This window comes from Lontra canadensis, unplaced genomic scaffold, assembly GCF_010015895.1.
Source record: "Lontra canadensis isolate GAN:19392208 unplaced genomic scaffold, GSC_riverotter_1.0 scaffold22, whole genome shotgun sequence".
NCBI classification, from domain to species: domain Eukaryota; kingdom Metazoa; phylum Chordata; class Mammalia; order Carnivora; family Mustelidae; genus Lontra; species Lontra canadensis.
In genome coordinates this window covers 386,213-407,269 of record NW_022631016.1, presented here as the reverse complement: position 1 = coordinate 407,269, position 21,057 = coordinate 386,213, and the positions used below count along the sequence as shown (strand labels likewise).

At 56.1% G+C, this 21,057-nt stretch overlaps 1 protein-coding gene across 1 annotated transcript in view; it reads right to left on the bottom strand.

Moving 5' to 3' along the window:
* Window positions 1-8,638, bottom strand: part of CEP72 (centrosomal protein 72) — a 31,869-nt gene extending 23,231 nt beyond the window's left edge. The window contains exons 1-3 of the mRNA XM_032861820.1: window positions 8,528-8,638; window positions 3,461-3,588; window positions 2,212-2,404 (exon numbers count right to left, since the gene is read on the bottom strand). Of these exons, the coding sequence (XP_032717711.1) occupies window positions 2,212-2,404; window positions 3,461-3,588; window positions 8,528-8,609 (403 nt within the window). The 5' untranslated portion in view covers window positions 8,610-8,638. The remainder of the gene's footprint in view (window positions 1-2,211; window positions 2,405-3,460; window positions 3,589-8,527) is intronic.
* Between the last annotated feature and the right edge of the window lie 12,419 nt (window positions 8,639-21,057).

Sequence of the window (21,057 nt, the reverse complement as noted above, 5' to 3'; positions counted from 1 at the left end):
TGACCAAGCCCCACAGGGGTACCTCCTGGCACCCCCGAAGCACATCCACTTCCCTGTGGAAATGAAGGCGCCCCGTCGCCCACCCTGCAGCCAACCGCACACAACCAGGACTGCCACCACTTTTCAGGGACCTTCCATGCCCCCAGGGCCGGCACTGCCCCAGGAGTCCCCCTTAAGCACTGCGCAGCCCCAGGAAGGGAATTCTGGGCCGTGGTAGCTACACTAGGCTTCCCAGAGAGGCCGAGTGTGGACTCCAGGAGGGCTGGCGGCCTCCCATAGGGCGCAGCCTCAGGTACCACGCGCCGGCAGCCTGTCGCGCGGGAAGAGACACACGCGGCACACGCGCGCGCTTCCTTCTCAGCACGGTCTTCTCCTAATGCATGTCCTGGGCGCCCCGTGACGTTCTCGAACCTCACTGAGCACGTCGGAGACGTCTCTGTGGATAAGAACCCTGAACTGGCTAAAGAGAGGAGGACGTCACGGCCTTGTGTTTGGGCCTAGGATTTGCACCGTCAGATCCGCAGGATCAACCGCCCCCGCCTGAGTGCCCGGGGCCCCAGAAGGCCTCGAATCAGTTCTCCTGGGTCTTCCTCAGCATATCTGAGGGTTAAGATGGTCCCCAACATCAAAAGTCAATGCTCTGGGGGCACCTGGGTGGTTCAGTCGTCGTCTGCCCTCAGCTCGGGTCATGATCCCGGGTTCCTGGGATAGAGCCCCGCATGGGGTTCCCTGCCAGTGGGGAGCCTGCTTCTCCCCCTCCCTCTGCCCCTCTTCATTATGTCCCTTCTGCACACTATAAGATGCTGAATCTAAAACCTTTATAATGAAGAGAAAAGTAAAGATTTCAGACTGAAGACGGCAAATTTTCCAATAATGTGGACCATAATGCTTGGGAAAGCGCCAACTTCAACTGCTGGTAAACAGTCAAGTAAGCGAGAGCACCAGCGCTTACTCCCCCCAAACACCTGAAAATCCAAACTAAACATGTACCGATGGGTGTTGGTCACTGATGCCCACAGCCCACCCCTACCCCCAGGCAGGCGCGGCCCGACAGAGCGGCAGGCTCCCAGAGCTGACGGCCCACCAGCACGGGGGACGGGGCACCGGGAGGCGAGCCGGCGCGCTGGCGCAGAAAGCGTTCGCGAGAGAACCTGCTACAGCTGAGAGACGCAAAACACGGGGGTCTCCACCGATACCACCTGGGCGCTGCCAGGCCAGTAGCCACAGTACGGCCCCAGCTCAGTACCTACCACGTGGAAGGACAGTGGACCATCTTCCCTGACAAGCGCTGCTGTGATCCGGCTTGACTTTGGTTTCGTTAGGTCAGCTCCCAGAAGACGGAGACGCCAGAACGCCCCCAGCCTCACCAAGCATGAACTGGCCCTCAGGCTTGAGGACACACTGTGATCACTGAGGACACGGAGCAACACTGCCCTTCACGGGGACGTGCCCACTCCGCCCCTGCTCGGCACTTAATACCCCCGTTCACACGGCGGACTGAGGGGCCAAGGCTCTAAGCCAGCCCCTTCTCCGCGCTCAGCGTGCCCTTGGGCTCACACTCCGCGCGCTCACAGGTGCGGCAACACAAGGTGGGCACTGGCAGTGCCAACAGCCACAATGCTCATGACAAAAATAACTCCCGGTAACCAGGAAGGGCTTGGGGAGGCACCACGATGGCTTCTGTAAGCATGACCCTCCCCTCGGGCGTGGCCGGCAGGCACCCTGGAAGCTTGTCCTGCGGCCTGACACAAAGACCCGTTTCTTTGAGGGACACAGGTGACTAAGCCAGTGGGCAGCTACACCTGCCAACAGAACCTCACTCTCCCGTCCCTACCATCTGGGGACGGTGTGACACATGAACTTCTCTTCCTGCATCTGCCCTTCCAAGTGGACGTGAAACCAGGAAGAATCCAACAGCCTAAGATGAAGCCCGGGCAGCCCGGCCAGGAAACGCCACCGGATTCCAGAGAGTATGTCCAGGCCAGTCAGCTACAATGTGGAGGGCCAGAAAGTGACAGAGCAGCCAGCCCGCCTGTCCCCCCCAACCGCGCTCCTGGCCACCCCGGGCAGGTGTCTGTGGCCAGAGCTCCCCGCCCTCCTCCCAGGCAGTGCCCCCACAACACCCAGCCGGTGAGACACAGGGGCGCAACCAGGGAGCAGAGAGCACAGGTCGCCGCTCAGCGCTGCCGTGAGCGAGGCCGCGGCACCTACCCAGCTGCCTGAGCTTCGGAAGCATGTGCACGACGAAGAGGCGGTAGTCGGCCTCGTTTCTCACCACGGGGTTCAGCCGGAAGTCCACGGCGGCGAGCTCCGGCAGGGAGTGGAGTCGCAGCACCTCGGCTAGCGAGGAGATGCTGTTGTAGTAGAGGTTCAGGCTCTCCAGCGCGGTCAGGTACTGGACGCCCTGCCAACGGGACGAAGGCACAGTGAGCTCACGCTCGGCCGGCAGTGAGCCAGGCGTGGTGCGCACCGGCACCGGCCACGGCCACGGCCACGGGCGGCTGGAAGGAAGAGCACAGAGACGGGCGTGCTCCAGGGAGGCGGCCTGCGGCTCCCACGCAGGGAGCGGCCAGTGGCTGTGGAAGGTCACGTGCGCAGAGCCCTGACAGCGCCGGGGACGGCCCGTTTCCACCAGCTTGTCACCGTCTCCTGCAGTCAGCGCTCACACCGCACAGACCGGGACAGCCGGCGCCCGGAGGGGGGCACTCTGGGCAGGTTCCCAGCCCCGTGCCGGGGAGGCTCTCTCTACCAAGGACGGCAGGAGCCTCTTCTCCGTGAAGTCACGGGCAGCGTTCACACAACGTCCCGCGCTGCCATCAGCCGGCGGCTTCTTCCTTGCTCAGCAGACCAAGCGCCCACCCCGTCAGGAGCGCTGCGGGAAGCCCTGCGCCCGTGGCTCTGCCACTCCAGGGTTTGAGGCCACCAGCAGGCAGACGATAAACAGATGTGAGCGTAGAATGTGGATGAAGAAAAACGCAGCGCAGACAGGGACAGACTGACTGACACACACAATAGTCTTTTGGGCCTTATTTTAGTTCCCCTAAAGATACAATCGTCTTCATCAGAGACAGGACTTCTGGTTGTCCAAGTAGTTTAAAGACGTCGTGAGATGCAAGAGAAAAACACCAACCGTAATGAGGGCCAAGTATACAGCCTACATGTAAGCGCAGGTATAAGACAGATTGTTGTGCTTTTCTTTAAGATTTTATTTATTTGACAGACAGAGATCACAAGCAGGCAGAGAGGCAGGCAGAGAGAGGGGGAAGCAGGCTCCCTGCTGAGCAGAGCCCGATGCGGGGCTCGATCCCAGGACCCTGAGACCACGACCTGAGCCGAAGGCAGAGGCTTCACGCACTGAGCCCCGCAGGCGCCCTACAGATGGTATTTTTTACTATAAACCTACTTTGCACTGCTCCTGACAGCAGTAAGTCGTCTTTGAAGAAACAAACTTAAAACTTACCTCTAGACTCACCAAGGAGTTGCGTGAGAGGTCTAGAGACTTCAGACCCGTTAGGTTCACCAGAGAAGTTCCCAGGTGAGTAATCTTCTCTTGGTAAGTTCCAGGAATAGACAATGACTGGAGCTCAGCTAAGAACAGAAAATTACTTTTAACTGGACAGTGATATTAAAGAATCGCACTCAAGGTTTCAGCTTGTTTATGCCCAAATTGTCTCCGTGCCCTTGCCCTGCCCCCCACGCCCCTGCTTCCCCTGTCAGACCCCACCCCCCACCAGCAAGGCCCTCCTAGCCGGGCTCTTACTTTGACTCCTGGCTGCTCAGCCCAGCGCCTGCGTAGCCTCCACTCAGGGGTCACAATCAGAAGCCCACTGGTTAGCTAGCCTGCCTAGTCCGTGCCACTTACACACGAGGGCACAGTCCTCCTCTGCGTACCACGTGCCTCTGCGTGGCACACCCAATGAGCAGCCAGTAAGTAAATGTTGCTACAGTGATAAGTTTCTGTAATCAGAAAGACAGTTTGGGTCTAGGCACACCAATGCTTCCCCAGGAATATTTATGTTTTAGAACACATCTCAGTCAAATTTAAAATTGGTTTGTGGGCCTCCAGTTCCACACAAGACAGAATAGACCCGTTTCACCCTACTTCTACTCACGTACTATGCCTAACTCCCTGGAAAACAAGGTACGAAACAAGCACCGGACCCCTCGGGAGGGTGGGGAACGGGATGCCCACTGTCTAGGGACCTCAAGAAAACCATCGAGCAGTGAGGGCCCTGTGTTGGTCCACTTTGTCTTCCACACACCCCAGTCTGAGGGCCAACGAAGCTGGCAACCCAGAATGACCAATGGACTCTGACTAGCACAGGAGGGTAAGCCTTTGGGCCATGGGAGAAGGACGGGGATGGGTGCCTTGCAGCAAAGGATCCTGACATGAACCCCACACTAGCTCAACACCCAGTAAAAAAATGCACCATACATCGGCCTCACACTGTGGATGGCACCGAGAAAGCATGAGTGGACCCCGACGCCTGCCCCAGGTGGCCCACAGGCGTGCACGGACTGTGTATGTGACAGGAAGCTGGCCGCCACCTCAGCAGTGAGGCAGCACCCTCTCAGTGCCAACACTGTGCAATGAGGTTTACATAAGAAACAGCTTCTTAATAACCCAGATGTCCACGACTCAACACAAAATGACCAAAAACTGAAAAAAAACTCAATTTGAATGAGGAAAAGCAATCAACAGACACCAACACAGAAATGACAAGAGTCAGAACTTTTTAACAAGAATTTTAAAGGGATGCCTGGTGGGCTCAGTGGGTTAAGCCTTGCCTTTGGCTCAGGTCATGATCCCAGGATTTTGGGATCAAGTCCCGCATTGGGCTCTCTGCTCAGGGGGAGCCTGTTTCTCTCTCTGCCTCTGCCTGCCACTCTGCCTGCTTGTGCTCTCTCTCTCTCTCTGACAAATAAATAAATAAATACTTAAAAAAAAAAAAGAATTTTAAAGCAGGAACACCTGGGTGGCTCAGGGGGTTAAGCCTCTGCCTTCGGCTCAGGTCATGATCCCAGGGTCCTGGGATCGAGCCCCACATCGGGCTCTCTGCTCGGCGGGGAGTCTGCTTCCCCCTCTCTCTGCCTCTCTGCCTACTTGTGATCTCTGTCTCTTTGTGTCAAATAAATAAATAAGATCTTAAAAAAAAAGAATTTTAAAGCAATAGTTCAATGAACAATTATCAACACTCTTGAAACAAATGATAAATAGGAAGTCTTGGCTAAAAACCACAAGACATAAAGAAGAAACAAACAGCAATTTCAGAAACGTGAAATACAATAACTGAATCAAAAACACTGTGCAGAAGCAGCTTGGTAACAGGAGGGAGATGACAGAAGCCAAAATCCAGAGTAAATGCAGCAACATATTGATCGAAATTGTCTTATTTGACCAGCAGAGAGAAAACAGACTTAAAAAAAAAAAAAAAAAAGCAGAGCCTCAAGGGTCCATTGAAAACGATCTAACTTTCCTGTCACAACAGGTCCCAGTGCAGTTCCAATTAGAGTTCCAAGAAGAAGAGAAAGTATGACAAAGAAGAAAAAATTTTAACAATTAAATAAAACTTGTCAAATTTGGCAAAGGACATACAGGTACATATTCAAGTATCTGAGAAAACCCCAAACAGAATAAAGACCAAAAAAAAAAAAATGCCCAGATACATCAGAAATAAACTTCTAAAAACTAAGAACAGTGGAAGAATCTCGAAAGCAACCAGAAAAGTCATTACTGGTCGAGAAAACTACTCACAGGACAGGGGACTATGCTTCAGAACCAAGGAGGCCTGAAGGAAGGGGCACCACATTTCCCAAGAGCTGAAAGGAAAGAACTTACAACCCAGAACTCTGTATCCACCAAAAACAGTCTTAGGGACTGAGGTGAAATAAGGTGTTTTCAAATGAAGAAACACAGAGAGACTGTTCCACCAGCACAGCCGTCCTAAGGCAACTGCTACAGAAAACTCTTCCAACATACAGGAAGGATAAAAGAAGAAAACTGGAAGCATCAGAAATGAAGAAAGAATAATGAAACAGGTAAACATGTAGGAAAAACGTTTCCTCTAGAGTTATTTAAAATGTTGGATGACTGTAAAAGAAAAGGAAAAACAAGTAATGTGGTTTTCAAGGTATACAGAGAAAATACTTAAGACAACTAAATTATAACAGGTAAAAAAAAGGAAACATTGCTTATAAAGTTTCTACATTTTGCTTAAAAGGGTAAAATGTCCACACAAGCAGACTGTTAAATTATACAAACACACTGTAATTTGTAAAACAACCATTACAAACACCATACAAAGAGATAAGCTCAAAAATATAATAGATAACTCAAAACGGAAAACTAAGAAAATAGTCAAAGCACAGGAAGGCGGGAAACAGGAAACAGAAGAGAAAGACAGTAGGAAACAAATAATGCAATGGCGAGCTTCCGCTCTCCCGTATTAACAATTACACTTGATGTAAAAGGTTTAAATACACCGTATAAAACAGATTGGCAGAGTAAGTAAAAATGAGCCCACTACCCACTGCCTACAAGAACCTCATTTCAAGTACAATGATACGGGTCAAGTTGAGATTAAAGAGCCACAGATGGGAAAAGAGGTGCCCTGAAAACAGGAATCAAAAGAACGTCACAGCAGCCACACGAGCAGACGCCGCAACCAAGAAAATCACCCGCGGGAAAGAGGAACACCACACGCCTTGCGGGGCTCTCTCCAAACCCCAAATGTGTACCCCCGGCTTCAGACAACACAGCTCCGAAGCCCGAGCCCTAGTGAAAGAGAAACGGACAAAGTCGCTTGGGTTAGGGGCTGCCACCGTCCCCTGCCGTCAATCAGTACCACTGCCAGCGGGAAATCAACACGGACAGAGGAATCCAGGTCGTTATCAGCCAACAGGATCCCGTGGAAATCCGCAGGAAAGGCCAGGCGCCCCAGAGCACACATTCTCCCAAGTGCCCTGGAGCACTGACCAACACAGACCGACGGTGAACCAAAAACACACCCCGACAAATTTAAAAGAACTAAAACCGTACGGAATCACACTAGAATCAGGAACAAGAAGAAAAAGAAAAAAGAAAATCTCCAAACACACAATGGGAAAACGCACTCCCAAAGAGGGCACGGGTCAGAGAGGACGTGTCAAGGAAAGCGCTAAACATACACTGAACTTAATGGAAAGGCCACAAAACGTGAGTGCGGCTGACGTCACGGCACCCCGTGTTCGTGTAGGACACCGCAGGGTCCTGCGTCGCTGTCCCAACTCTCAGCGCCCGACCCTACAAAGCAGGAGCGCCGCGCGGGTGGGCGGGCGCAGCCTCGGACCCCAGCTTCGCCCGGGGCGCGACCTCAGGTTGGCGGGTCGAGCCCCTCCGGCTCTGCGCCGGGCGCTCCCCACCTCTCCCGCGTCCGCCTCTCTGCAAAGAGGCGCATCTACAGAGCAAGAGTCAAATCCGTGCGGGGTGTGCGGGAGAAGGAAACAAGTCGCAGAACCCGCGGCATTTCCACCTACGGACACGGGGCCACGAGCGCTGCCACCGGGCCGGTCACAGGCGTCTCCAGGCCTCCACAGACCGCGCGACCGGCCTCCGACTCGGACCGGCGAACCCCGCGAACCGCCAGCTCGACGCCTTCTCCCGAGGGTCGTCCCAACCCCCGCCACAACCCGCCCAGCCTAGAAGGAAGCGCTACGAGCGCGTCTCCCGACGGACAAGCGACACGGGCCGTCGGGGCGCCGCAGGGACAGGCCTCTCCAGGCCACGCGGCTTCCGGGGAGAGTCCGCCAGGGCAGTCTCACCGCTTCCCGCGCGCGCCGAGCCGGCAGGAAACCGGGGCACACCGCACGCCCGCGGCCCGCGTCCGCCGCGCACACACCTGGGTCCCGGTCCCCCGAGCCCCGCGACCGCGGGCGGCCGCACCGCTGGAGGCGCCGACCGAAACCGCCTCTCGGGGGTGGAGCGCGTGCGGGTCCTGCGGGAGGCTCCGCATTTCGGGTCCCGACCTCAGGGTCCGGGGTGGAGTCCCGCGTGGGCACGCCCCGGGGGCTCGGAGGACTCCGCTCGTCTCCGCTCCCCTTCTGTCTCCCCCATCAAAGCGAATCAAACAAATCAGTGTATCTTGAAAACACTTTTTAAATAAAAGAAAACCCACTGACTCTCTCGGCCCGCCCCGGCGCCCCGCCCCCGCGAGGACCCCCTGTCCCCGCGGGGACCCCCTGTCCCCGCCCCCACCGCGACCCCGGCCCCACTCCGGGCCCCGCCCCCCGCGTTCCCAGCTACACACCGGCCCCGGCCTCCGGAGACCTCCTGCCCCCCAGCCCCCCGCCCCCCCGCCGGGCCCCCAGCCCCCCGACTTCCCCGGCCCCACTCGGGCCCCCGGTGCCCCGCGGACCCCCTTCTTCCCCGCCCCCCGCCTTCGACGGTTCGGGAAGAGCGCGGTCAGGACGGCGCGCTCTGGCCCGACCCCGTCTGCGGACGCCACGGCGGGAAGCTCGCACCCTCCGCCGGCCCGTCACCGCCGCGCACCCAGATCGTGGTGAGGCGCCAGGCCGCTCTTCTCCCGGATCTTCTCCTCACACAGCACCAGCCGCGGACCCGCGGGCGCCATACTTTCAAACGACAAGCACCTGCGCTGGCGCCTGCTCAGTGGGGCCGCGGCTGAGCCGCGAGGGGCGGGGTCCGGGGCCGAGGGGCGGGGTCTGGAGGCCTGGTGGGCGGGGTCCGGGGCCTGGTGGGCGGGGTCCGGGCCGGAGGGCGGTCCGGGCCGGTGGGCGGGGCGAGTCGAAGCCGGCGTCGGCCTTCGAGGGGGCCTGCTGGATTCAAGCGGTCCTCTGCCCTCAGTGGGAGGGGTGCTGTCACCCGGGAAAGCCCGGCAGCCCGTGGGTTCCCTGCCTCACCCGGGACCCCACACGTGGGGTCACTCGGAGGCGGCCAGTGAAGTCTGGGGCCCGAGCTTGGCGCTCGTCCGCTGACCGACAGTTTGGTGGCAGGCGCGTCCCTCTAGGACCTTTACGGAGCATTGTGAGCAGCACTTGAGGTCTGCAGGGTTCAGGGAAGACCCCGTCCGTGTCCGAATGTGCCTCAACCAGCCAGAACGGTGAGGTCACCCCTGCCTCCCCATCTCCTGCTGTCTGGGGACACCCCTGCTACCCATCACCCCGGATGTGACCAGCCTATCAGCGAAGTCACCTGGCATGTCCCTGCCTGGGTGGTAGCATAGGGGGTGGAGGGTGGAGGTAAGAGGGGTGTGTGGGCACTGAAGGCTTACAGCGGGGTTAGAGGCAGGAGGTATAGGGGAGGGGTGGGGGGTGCACACAGCACGAAGGGGTGCAGGGTACCACAACTCTGCTAGGCGGTGCAGGGCTTCAAGCCTGGCCTCCCTGGGCCCTTGTGCTGCTCAGCGTTTATGGGGACTGGCAAGCCTGCTTTGGGAGTGTCCCACACTTTGGGAGTGACCAAGATGGCACTCCAGTGCTGCCCGTGCTTCCCTTTCCACGGACTTGGGCATGTCCCAGGCCCCGCGGGGGCCCCCGCACCAGGTCTGCTGAGTGGAAGTTTGTGCAGGCAAGAAACTTAGAAATTGACCCGAAAGCCTGGCTTCAGAAGCCTAGAGAGGCAAGCAAAAGGCTTCCGTTGGCCCCCAGCAGAGGGAAGTAGCTGGTCAGGGCACAGCAAAGACACCCAGCACCTCCTGTTCCCCCAGCGGTCAGTTCAGGTGGGCGGGGACCTCTGCACTTGTCCCGTGGGACAGCACCACACAGTCAGTGTTTCTGTTACGATAGACGTGCCAATAAAACTTCAAAAATCATGTTTTCTGCTTCTTAAGGTATTGCATATTCATTGCAGAAAAGATGCAAAATACCGGAGAACAAAGACAGACTTCACCACATCGAAACCGCCAAGGTTAACACTTTAACATGGATCCCCCAAGTGTGTTTCCCAGCCTGTATATATTCAGTGAGGTGCGATCGTGCTGACGGCTCTCTTACGCAGATACGTGTCTATTTTTTACTCTGTATGAACTCTTCATGTGACTAAATATTCCTCACCGTCATTTATCAAACATCATTTTAATGGTCATATAGATACTGAACTAAACCCAGGCTTATCTGACCCGTCTTCTGTTGTGGACCTTCCACCTGCCTCCGTTTGTTTGCGGGGATAAGTCTAGTGGGCCATTATTTGGGAGTTCCTTTTAAACTGCTTTGATGCAAGCCAGGAATGCTGGCGCTGGGAGCAGGAAGAATGCCCTGAAGGGGAGTGGGGATCCGGGAAGGGTCTCAGCCCCTGGCTCAGACAGCCCCACCCTACCCCGAGGGGACAGCCCAAAGCCCCATGGCATCCTCTCCTGGGTCCTGTCACAACTGATTGATTGGACTGGGTCTTCGACTGGCATGTGAGACCCACCGAGGGAGCACACCCCTGCCCGGCTCAGTACCTGCCCACCCAGATGACCCCCAGGTACTGCCTTTCAACCCTGCGGGTGCCTTTATCCAGCTCCTCCTGTGGTCCCAAGCGCCCTGGGAGCTTAAAATTTGGAGATGGTGCAGGGGGCTTCATGGAGAAGCTTTGGGGGCGCCTGGGAGGCCATGCACTGGACATAGCAGTGGAGAGCCCCCCTGCAGACCAAGCTCCCCACTGCATGCAGCCTTCCACAGCTTTCTAGAACATTCCAGGAAGGCTTCCAGACCTCTTAGCCTCAATCTCCAAACTACACGCAGCATCTGAAGTGTCATTCATCCCTAGGGAGGAGGCCAGAGAAGGAGACAGAGTAACTGGAGGGTGGGCCCATGTCCGGGGGCTGGGCAGCTTGAGGATTCCCACGGGGTGTTGGTAGCCCGAGACCTAAACTATGGCAGTCCTTGCCTGGGCAGGGGTGGGGGCTGAAGCAGGCCCGCAAGGTTCTCCAGGAGAAAACGGGGCAGTTTCCCATTTTACCCCGAGAGGGGAACTCAGCTCAGCCCTGGGAGCCAGAGGGTCTGGGAGATGCTCCCTGTGTGCTCTTGGGGCGTTCTGTCAGCTGCTGTGGGGTGTGTCCTCTCCGTTCAGCTGGCACCCCGTTACTTCCACTGTTGTTAGGTCAACAGTCATGGTTTTCAGGGGTGGATTGGGGGCTCATGAGAGCTTCAGGGGTGGATTGGGGGCTCATGAGAGCACCCTGACCTCATACCTGGCAAATCTTAACGCAGAGAATGGGCTGGTGCCACCCCTTCTCTGTCTGGTGCAGCTTCACCAGCGGTGTGGACGAGGAGTGGGGGGGTCTCCGGGCGGGCTAGGGGGACAGGCTGGGGCGGTGTTGGCCCCGGGCCAGGAGCAAGTCCAGCTGTGCAGACTCTGCGTGTCTTTGGTAAGTGATTCTGCCCCTCATTTCTGGGAAGGTGAGAGTTCAGAATGGGTAGTGCCAGGCCCCTGCTGGCAGGACCTGCAGCTCTAGGGTACCTTTCCTGGGACCGTGGGGTTCTGGTCCTATGGCAGGAGTTCCCGACGGCACTCAGCTAGAGACCGCCCCTCCTGGGCTGTAAGGACCCTGGGTGTCTCCAGACCCCGGGGCCAGGACACCAGCGTCTGTACGGAACGTAAAGGAAGCCGGAAGGGGCAGGCGGGTCCACGCTGGGGTGGTCGAGGCAGGGCTCTGTCTCACCTGGGAGCATGTGAACGTCGGTAAAGAGTTGATCTGATCAGGGTCAGGTAAGATGCAAGGCCTGCAGGACACACGACAGGACACATGATGGGAATCCTGAGGCAGGTGAGCTCAGCACGGCTGGTCAGCACCCAGACCTCTGTCCCGACACTCAGCTGTGGCTCAGGTCCCATGAGACGGGGCGGGATTGGTTCCTGTCTGTGTCCTGCCCGAGACCCCTGCTTCCACGCTCCACCCCCGGAGCCCAGCAAGTGTCCCCCAACCCCCATCTCCATCCATGGGGTGGGTACCCCATGTCCCCGAGCCACCCCTGCACCGGTCGGGGAGAGAGAGGAAGAGGAGCCACCATTCACTACAGTTGCCAACACCTAAAAACCAAGATTTCTCAGAAAGACGGGCCTTCCAGTTCATTCTGGAAGTGGGGACCCGAGACAACAGGGCCTATGTGCACTGGCACAGTGTGGGGCAAAGCAGCAGTCATTCCATAGAGAAGGCCCGTGAGCCCCTCAGGCCTCTGAGCCATGACCCTCACCTGGAGGCCAGGGGCCCTGCCCACCTTCTGGGACAGCCATGTCCGCTCCCGGGACACTGCACCCCACAACCACCGCACCTTTATCTTGCTGTGCACCTAGTGTGTTCCAAGTGGGAGCTGCCCCCGAGCCCACCCCTGTCTCCCCCCGACTTCCTGCTCTCCTGCTTAACCGCCAGGAAGAGGCGCGGGGCCGAGTGAGGGACAGACCTCAGGTATAACCCCCTGCATCAGGTCTGGGGACCTGCAGCCTGCTGCCTGCCGCTGAGGCTCTAGCGAGCACACGGTTCAGGGTCCCTCTGGACCAGGCGGGTGTTGGCCACACAGAGCGCCCCGGCCATCCTCGTCCTTCCCCCAGGAGCCGAGGCCAGCCAGCCCTTTCTGCTCCAGGCATCGGCCACCCCGGCCTGCAGGGGCAGGCAGATCCCTGCACCACGCTGCCCGAGGCAGGACACGGGTCCCTGTTGGGTTCAGAGCCATCATACGGCAGAGCTTAGCAGACCCAAGGAGCAAAGTCAGGTAGGTGCTGCCCCTTTTGTGGCCCGTGAGTCACATGTGCCGGGACATGGGCAGCGCAGAGAGCAGGAGCGCTGCTGTGAGAGAAAGGCGTTCCTGCTGCGCAACGCAGCTGGTGGCGAGCTGTGGGGACCGTCCCCCTTGCTGAGCAGCGGGTCGGCCAGCCTGTGTACCAGCAAGGTGCCGTGGCAGGCCCACGAGCTTGTGTGGCCAGGGCATGCTGCCAGCTGAACCCCAGATTTCCCGGCTCTAAAATATTCAGCGGGGTTTTGAGGGAATCGGTGGTCCCTGCGTCTTCAGTTCGCCTCTCTCCATCGCCAACGGCAAAGAAGCTCTCTCCATGTCTTACAGCTATGACAGGACACTTCCGGCGGCCGAGAAGTCAGCAGGAGACTGACTTTCCGGGGCATTTGGGGGTAAAGTTTTGATTTTCTGGAAAAAAGAGTAAATGTGGGTGGCAGACGCCATGCCCCCCTTCTCCTGCCTGGAACACAGTTGTGGTGCCTGGAGTTGGGACAATGAGGAGAGCAAATGACATGGCGGAGGTGTCCGACCTAGGCTCCAGCCTCCTGGCTACTGGGGAGAACGGGTGCTTGGTGACTTGCCGCCGCCCCGGGCATCCCCACCTGCCGTCGCAAAGGGCCCGCGTTCAGCCCAGGCTGTGCCTCCGTGTGCTCCTGAGACGGCGCCACATGGTGGAGGTGCTCCCTTCCTGCCTGGGGGGGACACACTCCCAGCAGTGGGGGCGCAGAGGTGGGCACCCCCAGCAGAGGGGTGGGGAGTGAGAGGACCTCCTGTGTCCCAAGGCTCAGTAAGAGGGAGGGTCCGATGGGGTGGACAGTCCCTCCCGCTGCAGGCGTGTCAAGTGTGGGTCCAGCCTGGCCGCAATCCGTAGGCTTGTGTAGACAATGGAGCAGATGAGGGCAAAGCACAAACAGAAGCTTGGAACTGGATTGACTGGTTTCCCAGCTGCTGAGTGGGGACATTCCAACAGCCAGGCCTCCTGCCCTTCCTGGTGCGCCACTACCAGTTACAGCAAACGCCGAGGACCGACCGGGCCTATGCTCACCGCCGCACGGACTGTACAGAAAATACGACAGAAGTGCAAGGTCTTACCATGTACCTCAGAGTGCGCACCTGAAAGGGCCTTTAGGGAACACTTTTATGGAACTAGACGCCCTCTCCCCCGTCCCCCTGACAGAACCCCTGCTCCCTGGAGCCCCCGGCCGTCTACAGCGAACAGAGTCTAAGGCTCCTGAGAGGAATTTCTCCGGGTTCTCCAGGGGCCCAAATGCAATTACACAGAAGCAGAAAAGAAGACACACAGAGAGACACCCCCCGCACCCCACATGATGAGGGAACCCTGGGACCCCAGCAGCTGGAGGAGGCAGGAGGGACCCTCCCACCCCTCCAGAGGGGGCTCAGTCCTGCCGGAGACTTGAGCTCAGACCTCAGGCCCGGAGCGTGAGAGGAGACGTGTGTTGTGTTGAGGCCCTCGGCGCGTGCTGACCCGTCACAGCAGCCACGGGGACCTCACGGACACACACGGCAAACTCAGCAGCAAGTTCAAACACAAAACAGCCTTAGCAATCACCTTGATCAGGCCTCTCATATGCAGAAAATTGATGTTCACAGATGTGAAATATTTTACCTAAGCTCCCAGGGTGGCCAGTCGTCTTTGTTTTCAAGGACACTGCTCTGCAGGGCTCTTGTCCAGGTGAGCTGCTCAGACGCTGTCCCAGGGCGCTGCACCCTCCCACGGGTCAGGAGAGCCGGGGTAGGATGGGGACACCACACACCCAGGCGGTGTCCCAGGACACGGGGTGGCGGGACCAACCTTGGGATGGAGTCCTCAGAGGAAAGCTTCACCCACATGGCCGAGAAGAGGCCCTGACAGGGCCAGACTCCCCGGGGCTGTGCGACAGCCGGCAGGGGCACACATTGTCTGGTCAGTAGCCGTGAGGATCCCACCAGGAGCCCATGGGGCAGAAGCCCCCACTCTCCCACGCCCATTTTACAGGGGAGTGAACCGAGTCTCAAACAGGCAGCGAAACTTGCCAAGATCCACACCCATTTCTGCCTCCAGACCTCAGCTCTTTGCCGTGAATGGAGACACTTCCCAAAGGGACCCAGCTCTGCGATGGACAGAGAGACCCCTGGAGGGCAGTGAGCGTCCCGCTGGAGCCCCCGGGAGCCCCCTCGCTCCAGGGGGCCACCTGCCTCAGGACCCCAAGGAAAAGGCTGCATTGTCTCCTGCGGCTTATACGCTGTTCTCTATCCTCACTGAACCTCCGACAACCAGTTTCAGAACTCAAAGGTCCCTTTTCAGTCTCTAGGAGCGAAAAGCAACACACTTTTAAAAATCAAGTAGGAGCACGCTTTTGCTCATTAAATAAATATTTTGACTCTGGACCCAATCGATTTTTCAGACACAGAACAGTGAGTCACCTGTGTGTAGCCCCGTGGCCCCTTTCGCCCCTGGAACTTGGAAGTCCCCACAAGGCGGCTGCACCTGGCCCGTGGGTGGGGCCTGGCCCTGTCCGGCAGACGTACACATGAATTCTCACCCATTTCCTGGGTGTCTAGAAATTGGCTGTGGATCTGCTAGCCCACCTCTCTTCTCGGAACCAGGGAGAGCTGTGCAGCACGACATGCCGTGCAGACGTGAGATGAGGGACAGAAGCCCCAGGAAAGGGACACTTCCTGGTAGTTCCAGCCGGCCCTGACTCACCTTGCTTGCCAACGTCTCTCCATTTCACAGCTGCTGGTACCCACGGATGGCAGGTGAGAGAGGCCAAGCCTTCCTTCTGTGGAAGACGCCTTCGTTCACCCATTCCACAGATGTTTATTGAGGCCTGCTCACTCCAGGGCCTGTCCTAGGTGCTGGGTGCGCAGTGGCCCTTTGTTTCCAGGAACGGGAAGGAATGCTGCAGTATGCCACAGGGTGAACTGTGCTATGGAAACAAGAGAGTGGAACAGGATGGGAACATGGGTGCGGGGCACAGAGCGGTTTTCAGTATGCCCAGACCAGACCTGACCCAGAAGCTGGTGTTTGTGCAAAGACCTGTCCACACCGGGGTTAGCTGCACAGGACAGGGTCCAAGCACAGGGATGAGTCAGGTGAGGGCCTGCTCAGGTGCTCTGGGGTCAGGTGGGCTGGCCGGGCCCGTGCGTGTGGTCTCTCCCTCACCAACCCGGCGCCCGGCGACCAGCACAACCACCTCCTGAAACCAAAGTGCCAGACGAGAACTCACCCTCACCCTGCCTACCCCCGACTTCTTACCTGGAAGCATTCCTCCACCGACCCCCAGGAAATCCACTTCCCCGCCCGATCTTCTGGCACATTTGGTCTTTCTTCATGTCTGCAGGCGCGTGCAGGATACCAAACCGATGGTGGGTTTTGCACAAAAAGGTATTCAATTTCGTTTTCTTAAGTGCATGTCCGTCAGTCATTCAGGTAGCCGACTGGTGATGGGTGTCAAGGAGGGCGCGTGTTGGAACGAGCATGGGCGAGCTCCAGGAGCAAGCGATGCGGCAGGGAACCTCCAGACCGCGATGGGCTGGGTGGTGACTGACACCAACAAGACATAGAGTCACCCGGTGAGTTTAGTACCCTTGTGTAGAAGTGACCGTAGGTATCGGCAGAGTAAGTGCAGGTTTGGGTGAAGCAGGAGCAGACAAGGAACTGAAACGTGTGCGGGCACAGCCAGCTCCAGCTTTCGTGGCTCTCCGCGCAGTCGCTCGCCCTTTCGTCGCTGGATCTGTGGTCTTTGCTGGTATCACATGGATTCAACTGGTTCATCTTCTGATTCTTGAGGTCAGCTTGGAACTGGTTCGTGGGATAATTCCCAACCCACACGGACGGGTGTGGGTCATTAAATGCAGTCAGCACGGCAAAAACTGTGCTAGAAAACACCTGGAAACCACTGTCTGCTACTTCCGAAGGAGCCAAGGAGTGAAGAAACGGTGGCAGCTGCAAAAGAAGAGTTTAGAACCAGTTTAGAACCAGAACAGCCGAGGAGGGAAGGCCTGCGGAAGACTCCTATCTGGGAGGTGGGACCGCTGAACTCAGGAAAGAATGGGAACTACTCCTCATCCTCAGAGAAGCTGCTGTAGAGGCGGGATGATGGAAGGTCACAGCAGACGCCACCTCGGGAGGCCCGATGACGCGGGAAGACGAGGTGGTGGGACAGCGGGGCCAGCAGGACCACCCGCCCACCCGCCCGCGTGCACGCCTGCCCCCGGTGCAGCCACCGAAGCCCGCCAGCGAGCCGAAGCACGACGGGCACTTCCAGAAGACTCTGCTGGAGGAGAAACAGCCCTCGAAGGTGCGCAGTGAGAGAGGACATCAAACAGTGGGCGCACGACCCAGAGTGTCCAGCACTGAGGCTTTTAACAAAATGGGTTAACTTTACAGAAAAAGAGACATGATTTGGTCATAAGACAAAACCAAGTCACTTCCAAAGGAAAGAAAACCAGAGCATCCTCTTTCTTTTTGCCAGAAAATAATGGACTGACATATTAAGATACTCAAGGAAAGAGCACATAGGCCAGGGAATTTCTATCCCGCCAGACCGACCTCAGGTGTCAGCAGAAGGGCTGCAGGCCCATGCGGAACCCCTGCGACCTCGGGGACTCCCTGCCGGCGTCAGCCAAGGTCGCTTTAAGGGCTAAGGTGAGCTGTCTTCAGCCCCGTGGGCGAGAGGCACGTTGAAGATGTTATAAAGACGCTTATGTCACCATTTAAATGATAAAAACTGGGGGCGCCTGGGTGGCTCAGGCTGTGAAGCATCCGCCTTCAGCTCAGGTCATGACCTCAGGGTCCTGGGATCGAGCCCCGCATCGGGCTCCCTGCTCAGTGGGGGGCCTGTTCCTCCCTCTGCTGCCCCCCCGCTTGAGTGCTCTCTGTCTCTGACAAATAAATAAAATCTTTAAAAAGATAAAATAAAGTAAAAAAACTGTTCTTCTTGGGGACTCGGAAAGCCAGGCGCCGGGCTTGGTTTTGCTGTGAGTCACGGTTCGTGGGGCTCTGCACTGAAGAGCTCGCGGCAGATGATCAAAATGGCGGGGCCGGCGTCCACTGCAGAATCTGGACTCTGGTTTTGGACTCGAGATTCTAAACATAGGGCGTGGGATTCAGAATCTGAACCCAGAACCTAAACTGACAGCTGAGAAGCTGGATCCAGACTGAAAGTGCAGGTGGGGCGCCGGGGCGCCTGGGGGGCTCAGTCACTGGGTGTCTGCCTTCTGCTTGGGTCGTGATCCCAAGGTCCCGGGATCGAGTCCTGCATTGGGTGCCCTCTTGGCCGGGAGTCTGCTTCTCCTTCTGCCCCTCCCCACACTTGTGTTCTCTTTCTCTCCCTCTCTCAAAAAGAAATAAATAAAATCTTAAAAAAAGAGAAAGTAGAGGCTGAGCTGTTAGTTGCCAACAGTAGCAACATTTCTGAAACTCTAAGAAGTTATAGTCTTTCCTTTTCCTTTTATTTTGGTTAACTAATTTACATACACCCTATAAAGTTTACTTTTTTCCTAATAAAAAGAAACGATCAGTTTAATCACTCCAGAAACTTCCCTTGTGGGGTCAAACGTCTCTGCGCCCCAAACTCCTGGGAACTCTCATCGGTTTCTCCATCTCTGTCTTTCGTGAAATGCCACATACAACGAACCTTTCCGGACCGGCCCCTTTGCTCAGCGCGCGCCCGTGTCTTCGGCTCCGTCCCAGCCTTTGCGCTTGGGGTCGGCTACTTCCCGCGCTTCTCCTAGTGCCCGAGGTGTGGCGCGCAGCTCGCCCTGCTCACGGGCTGGAGAGTCAGCTGTGTCCGTCTGGGGTGACTATGAATAAAGCTGCTATAAATGGTTGCAAACGGAATTTTCTGAGCTGAGTTCTCACTTCTCTAGCGTACGTGTGTAGGGACAGGACTGCTGAATCACAAAGCACGTGCGGGTTTAACTTTCAAGGAAACTGCGGCTCTTCGCGAGCCGCGGCGCCGGCTTTCCGCTCCCGAGACCGTGGAAGACGGCTCCGGAGGCAGCACGGCCCGCCCGAGCTGGGCGCCGGCGGCGTTTCTACTTCTCCCTTCCCGTCTGGTCTTCCCCCGTGTGCCATCCTGACGCACGCAGAGCGAAACCACGCTGTGCTGATCGTGCGGTGCCGACGTGCGAGTGTCTGCCGTCCAGAACCCTCCGGGGAAGTGCCGGCTCACATCTCTCGCCTGTTTACTGGTGTCGGGGTGCTTTGGGTGTTCCCGATACAAAGGCCGTGCCGACGCCCGGCTCCCGGAGAGTTCCCTTTAGCGTCTTCCTTGTCTTTTCAGCTCCGGACGGTGTATTTGCAAAGCTTCGCTCTGACTCTCGTGGGGTCCGGTCCGGCTCCCCCATCTTCTCTTTGATGTCGTGAGCTCTCAGTGCCATGTCCAAGACTTCGATTTCTAACCCAAAGTAAAAAAGTATTCTCCTTTGTTTTCCTCTAAACTGTTGTAGTTTTACATTCTGCATCTACATTTAGGACCCGTTCTGAGTTCATTGTTCCTGATCAGGGCAGACGCGGTCATCACTGTGGACCTTCGCGCATGAGGAGCTCCGGCACTTTCTGCACTGTTTGGTGGGAAGACTATCCTTCCTCCACTGGGTTCCCTTGCACTCACTGTAAAAGTCACTGGGCCGTATTGGTGTGGGTCTATTTCTAGAACCTCTCCTTCTTCCCGGTGATTTATACGTCTGTCCGCTTGCCAACACCACTCTGTCTTTATTACCTTCCCGGTAAGTCCTGAAATCAGGTAATGGGAGCCCTCTAAACTTGCTCACCTTTTCCAAAACTGATTTAGCTGATCTAGTCCTTTGTCTTGCCACATAAGTTTTAGAACATGCTCCTTTTTATCTATTAAAAAAAAACCTTCCTGTGATTTGTATTGGAATTGCATTATGCCTAGACACCCACTGGGGGCATTATTCACCTTTTGCCCGTGTTAAGTCTTCCGGGCAATGAGCACGTTATAGCTCTTTACTTGTTCCATTTGTTCATGCGTCCATCAGCGTATTGTGTTTTCAGCATAAAGATCCTGTTCATGTTTTCTTTTTTAATACATATTTTTTCTTTTTAAATTATTTTTATTAACATGTAATGTATTATTTGCCCCAGGGGTACAGGTCTGTGAACCATCAGGCTTACACACTTCACAGCACTCCCTGTAGCACATACCTCTCCAACGTCCATCATCCAACCACCCTCTCCCTACCTGCCTCCCCCAGCAACCCTCAGCTTGTTTCCTGAGATTAAGGGTCTCTTATGGTTTGTCTCCCTCCTGATCCTATCTTGTTTCATTTATTCCTTTCCTACCCCCCAAACCCCTCACATTGCCTCTCAACTTCCTCATATCAGGGAGATTATATGATAATTGTCTTTCTCTGATTGACTTATTTCACTCAGCATAATACCCTCTAGTTCCATCCACATCATTGCAAATGGCAAGATTTCATTCATTCATTCATTCATTCATTCATTCATTCAAATGGCAAGTATTCCATTGTGTATATACACCACATCTTCATTATCCATTCATCTGCTGATGGACATCTAGGTTCTTTCCATAGTTTGGCTATTGTGGACATTGCTGCTATAAACATTCGGGTGCACGTGCCCCTTCAGATCACTACATTTGTATCTTTAGGGTAAATACCCAGTAGTGCGATTGCTGGGTCATAGGGAAGCTCTAGTTTCAACTTTATGAGGAACCTCCATGCTGTTTTCCACAGTGGCTGCACCAGCTTGCATTCCCACCAACAGTGTAGGAGGGTTCCCCTTTTCTCCGCATCCTCGCCAGCATCCGTCATTTCCTGACTTGTTAATTTTAGCCATTCTGACTGGTGTGAGGTGGTATCTCATTGTGATTTTGATTTGTATTTCCCTGATGCTGAGTGACGTGGAGCACTTTTTCATGTGTCTGTTGGCCATCTGGATGTCTTCTTTGCAGAAATGTCTGTTCATGTCCTCTGCCCATTTCTGGATTGGATTATTTGTTCTTTGGGTGTTGAGTTTGCTAAGCTCTTTATAGATTTTGGATACTAGCCCTTTATCTGATATGTCATTTGCAAGTATCTTCTCCCATTCTGTCAGTTGTCTCTTGGTGTTGTTGACTGTTTCCTTTGCTGTGCAAAAGCTTTTGACCTTGATGAAGTCCCAATACTTCATTTTTGCCCTTGCTTCCCTTGCCTTTGGCGATGTTTCTAGGAGGATGTTGCTGCAGCTGAGGTCGAAGAGGTTGCTGCTTGTGTTCTCTTCAAGGATTTTGATGGATTCCTGTCTCACATTGAGGTCCTTCATCCATTTTGAGTCTATTTTCGTGTGTGGTGTAAGGAAATGGTCCAATTTCA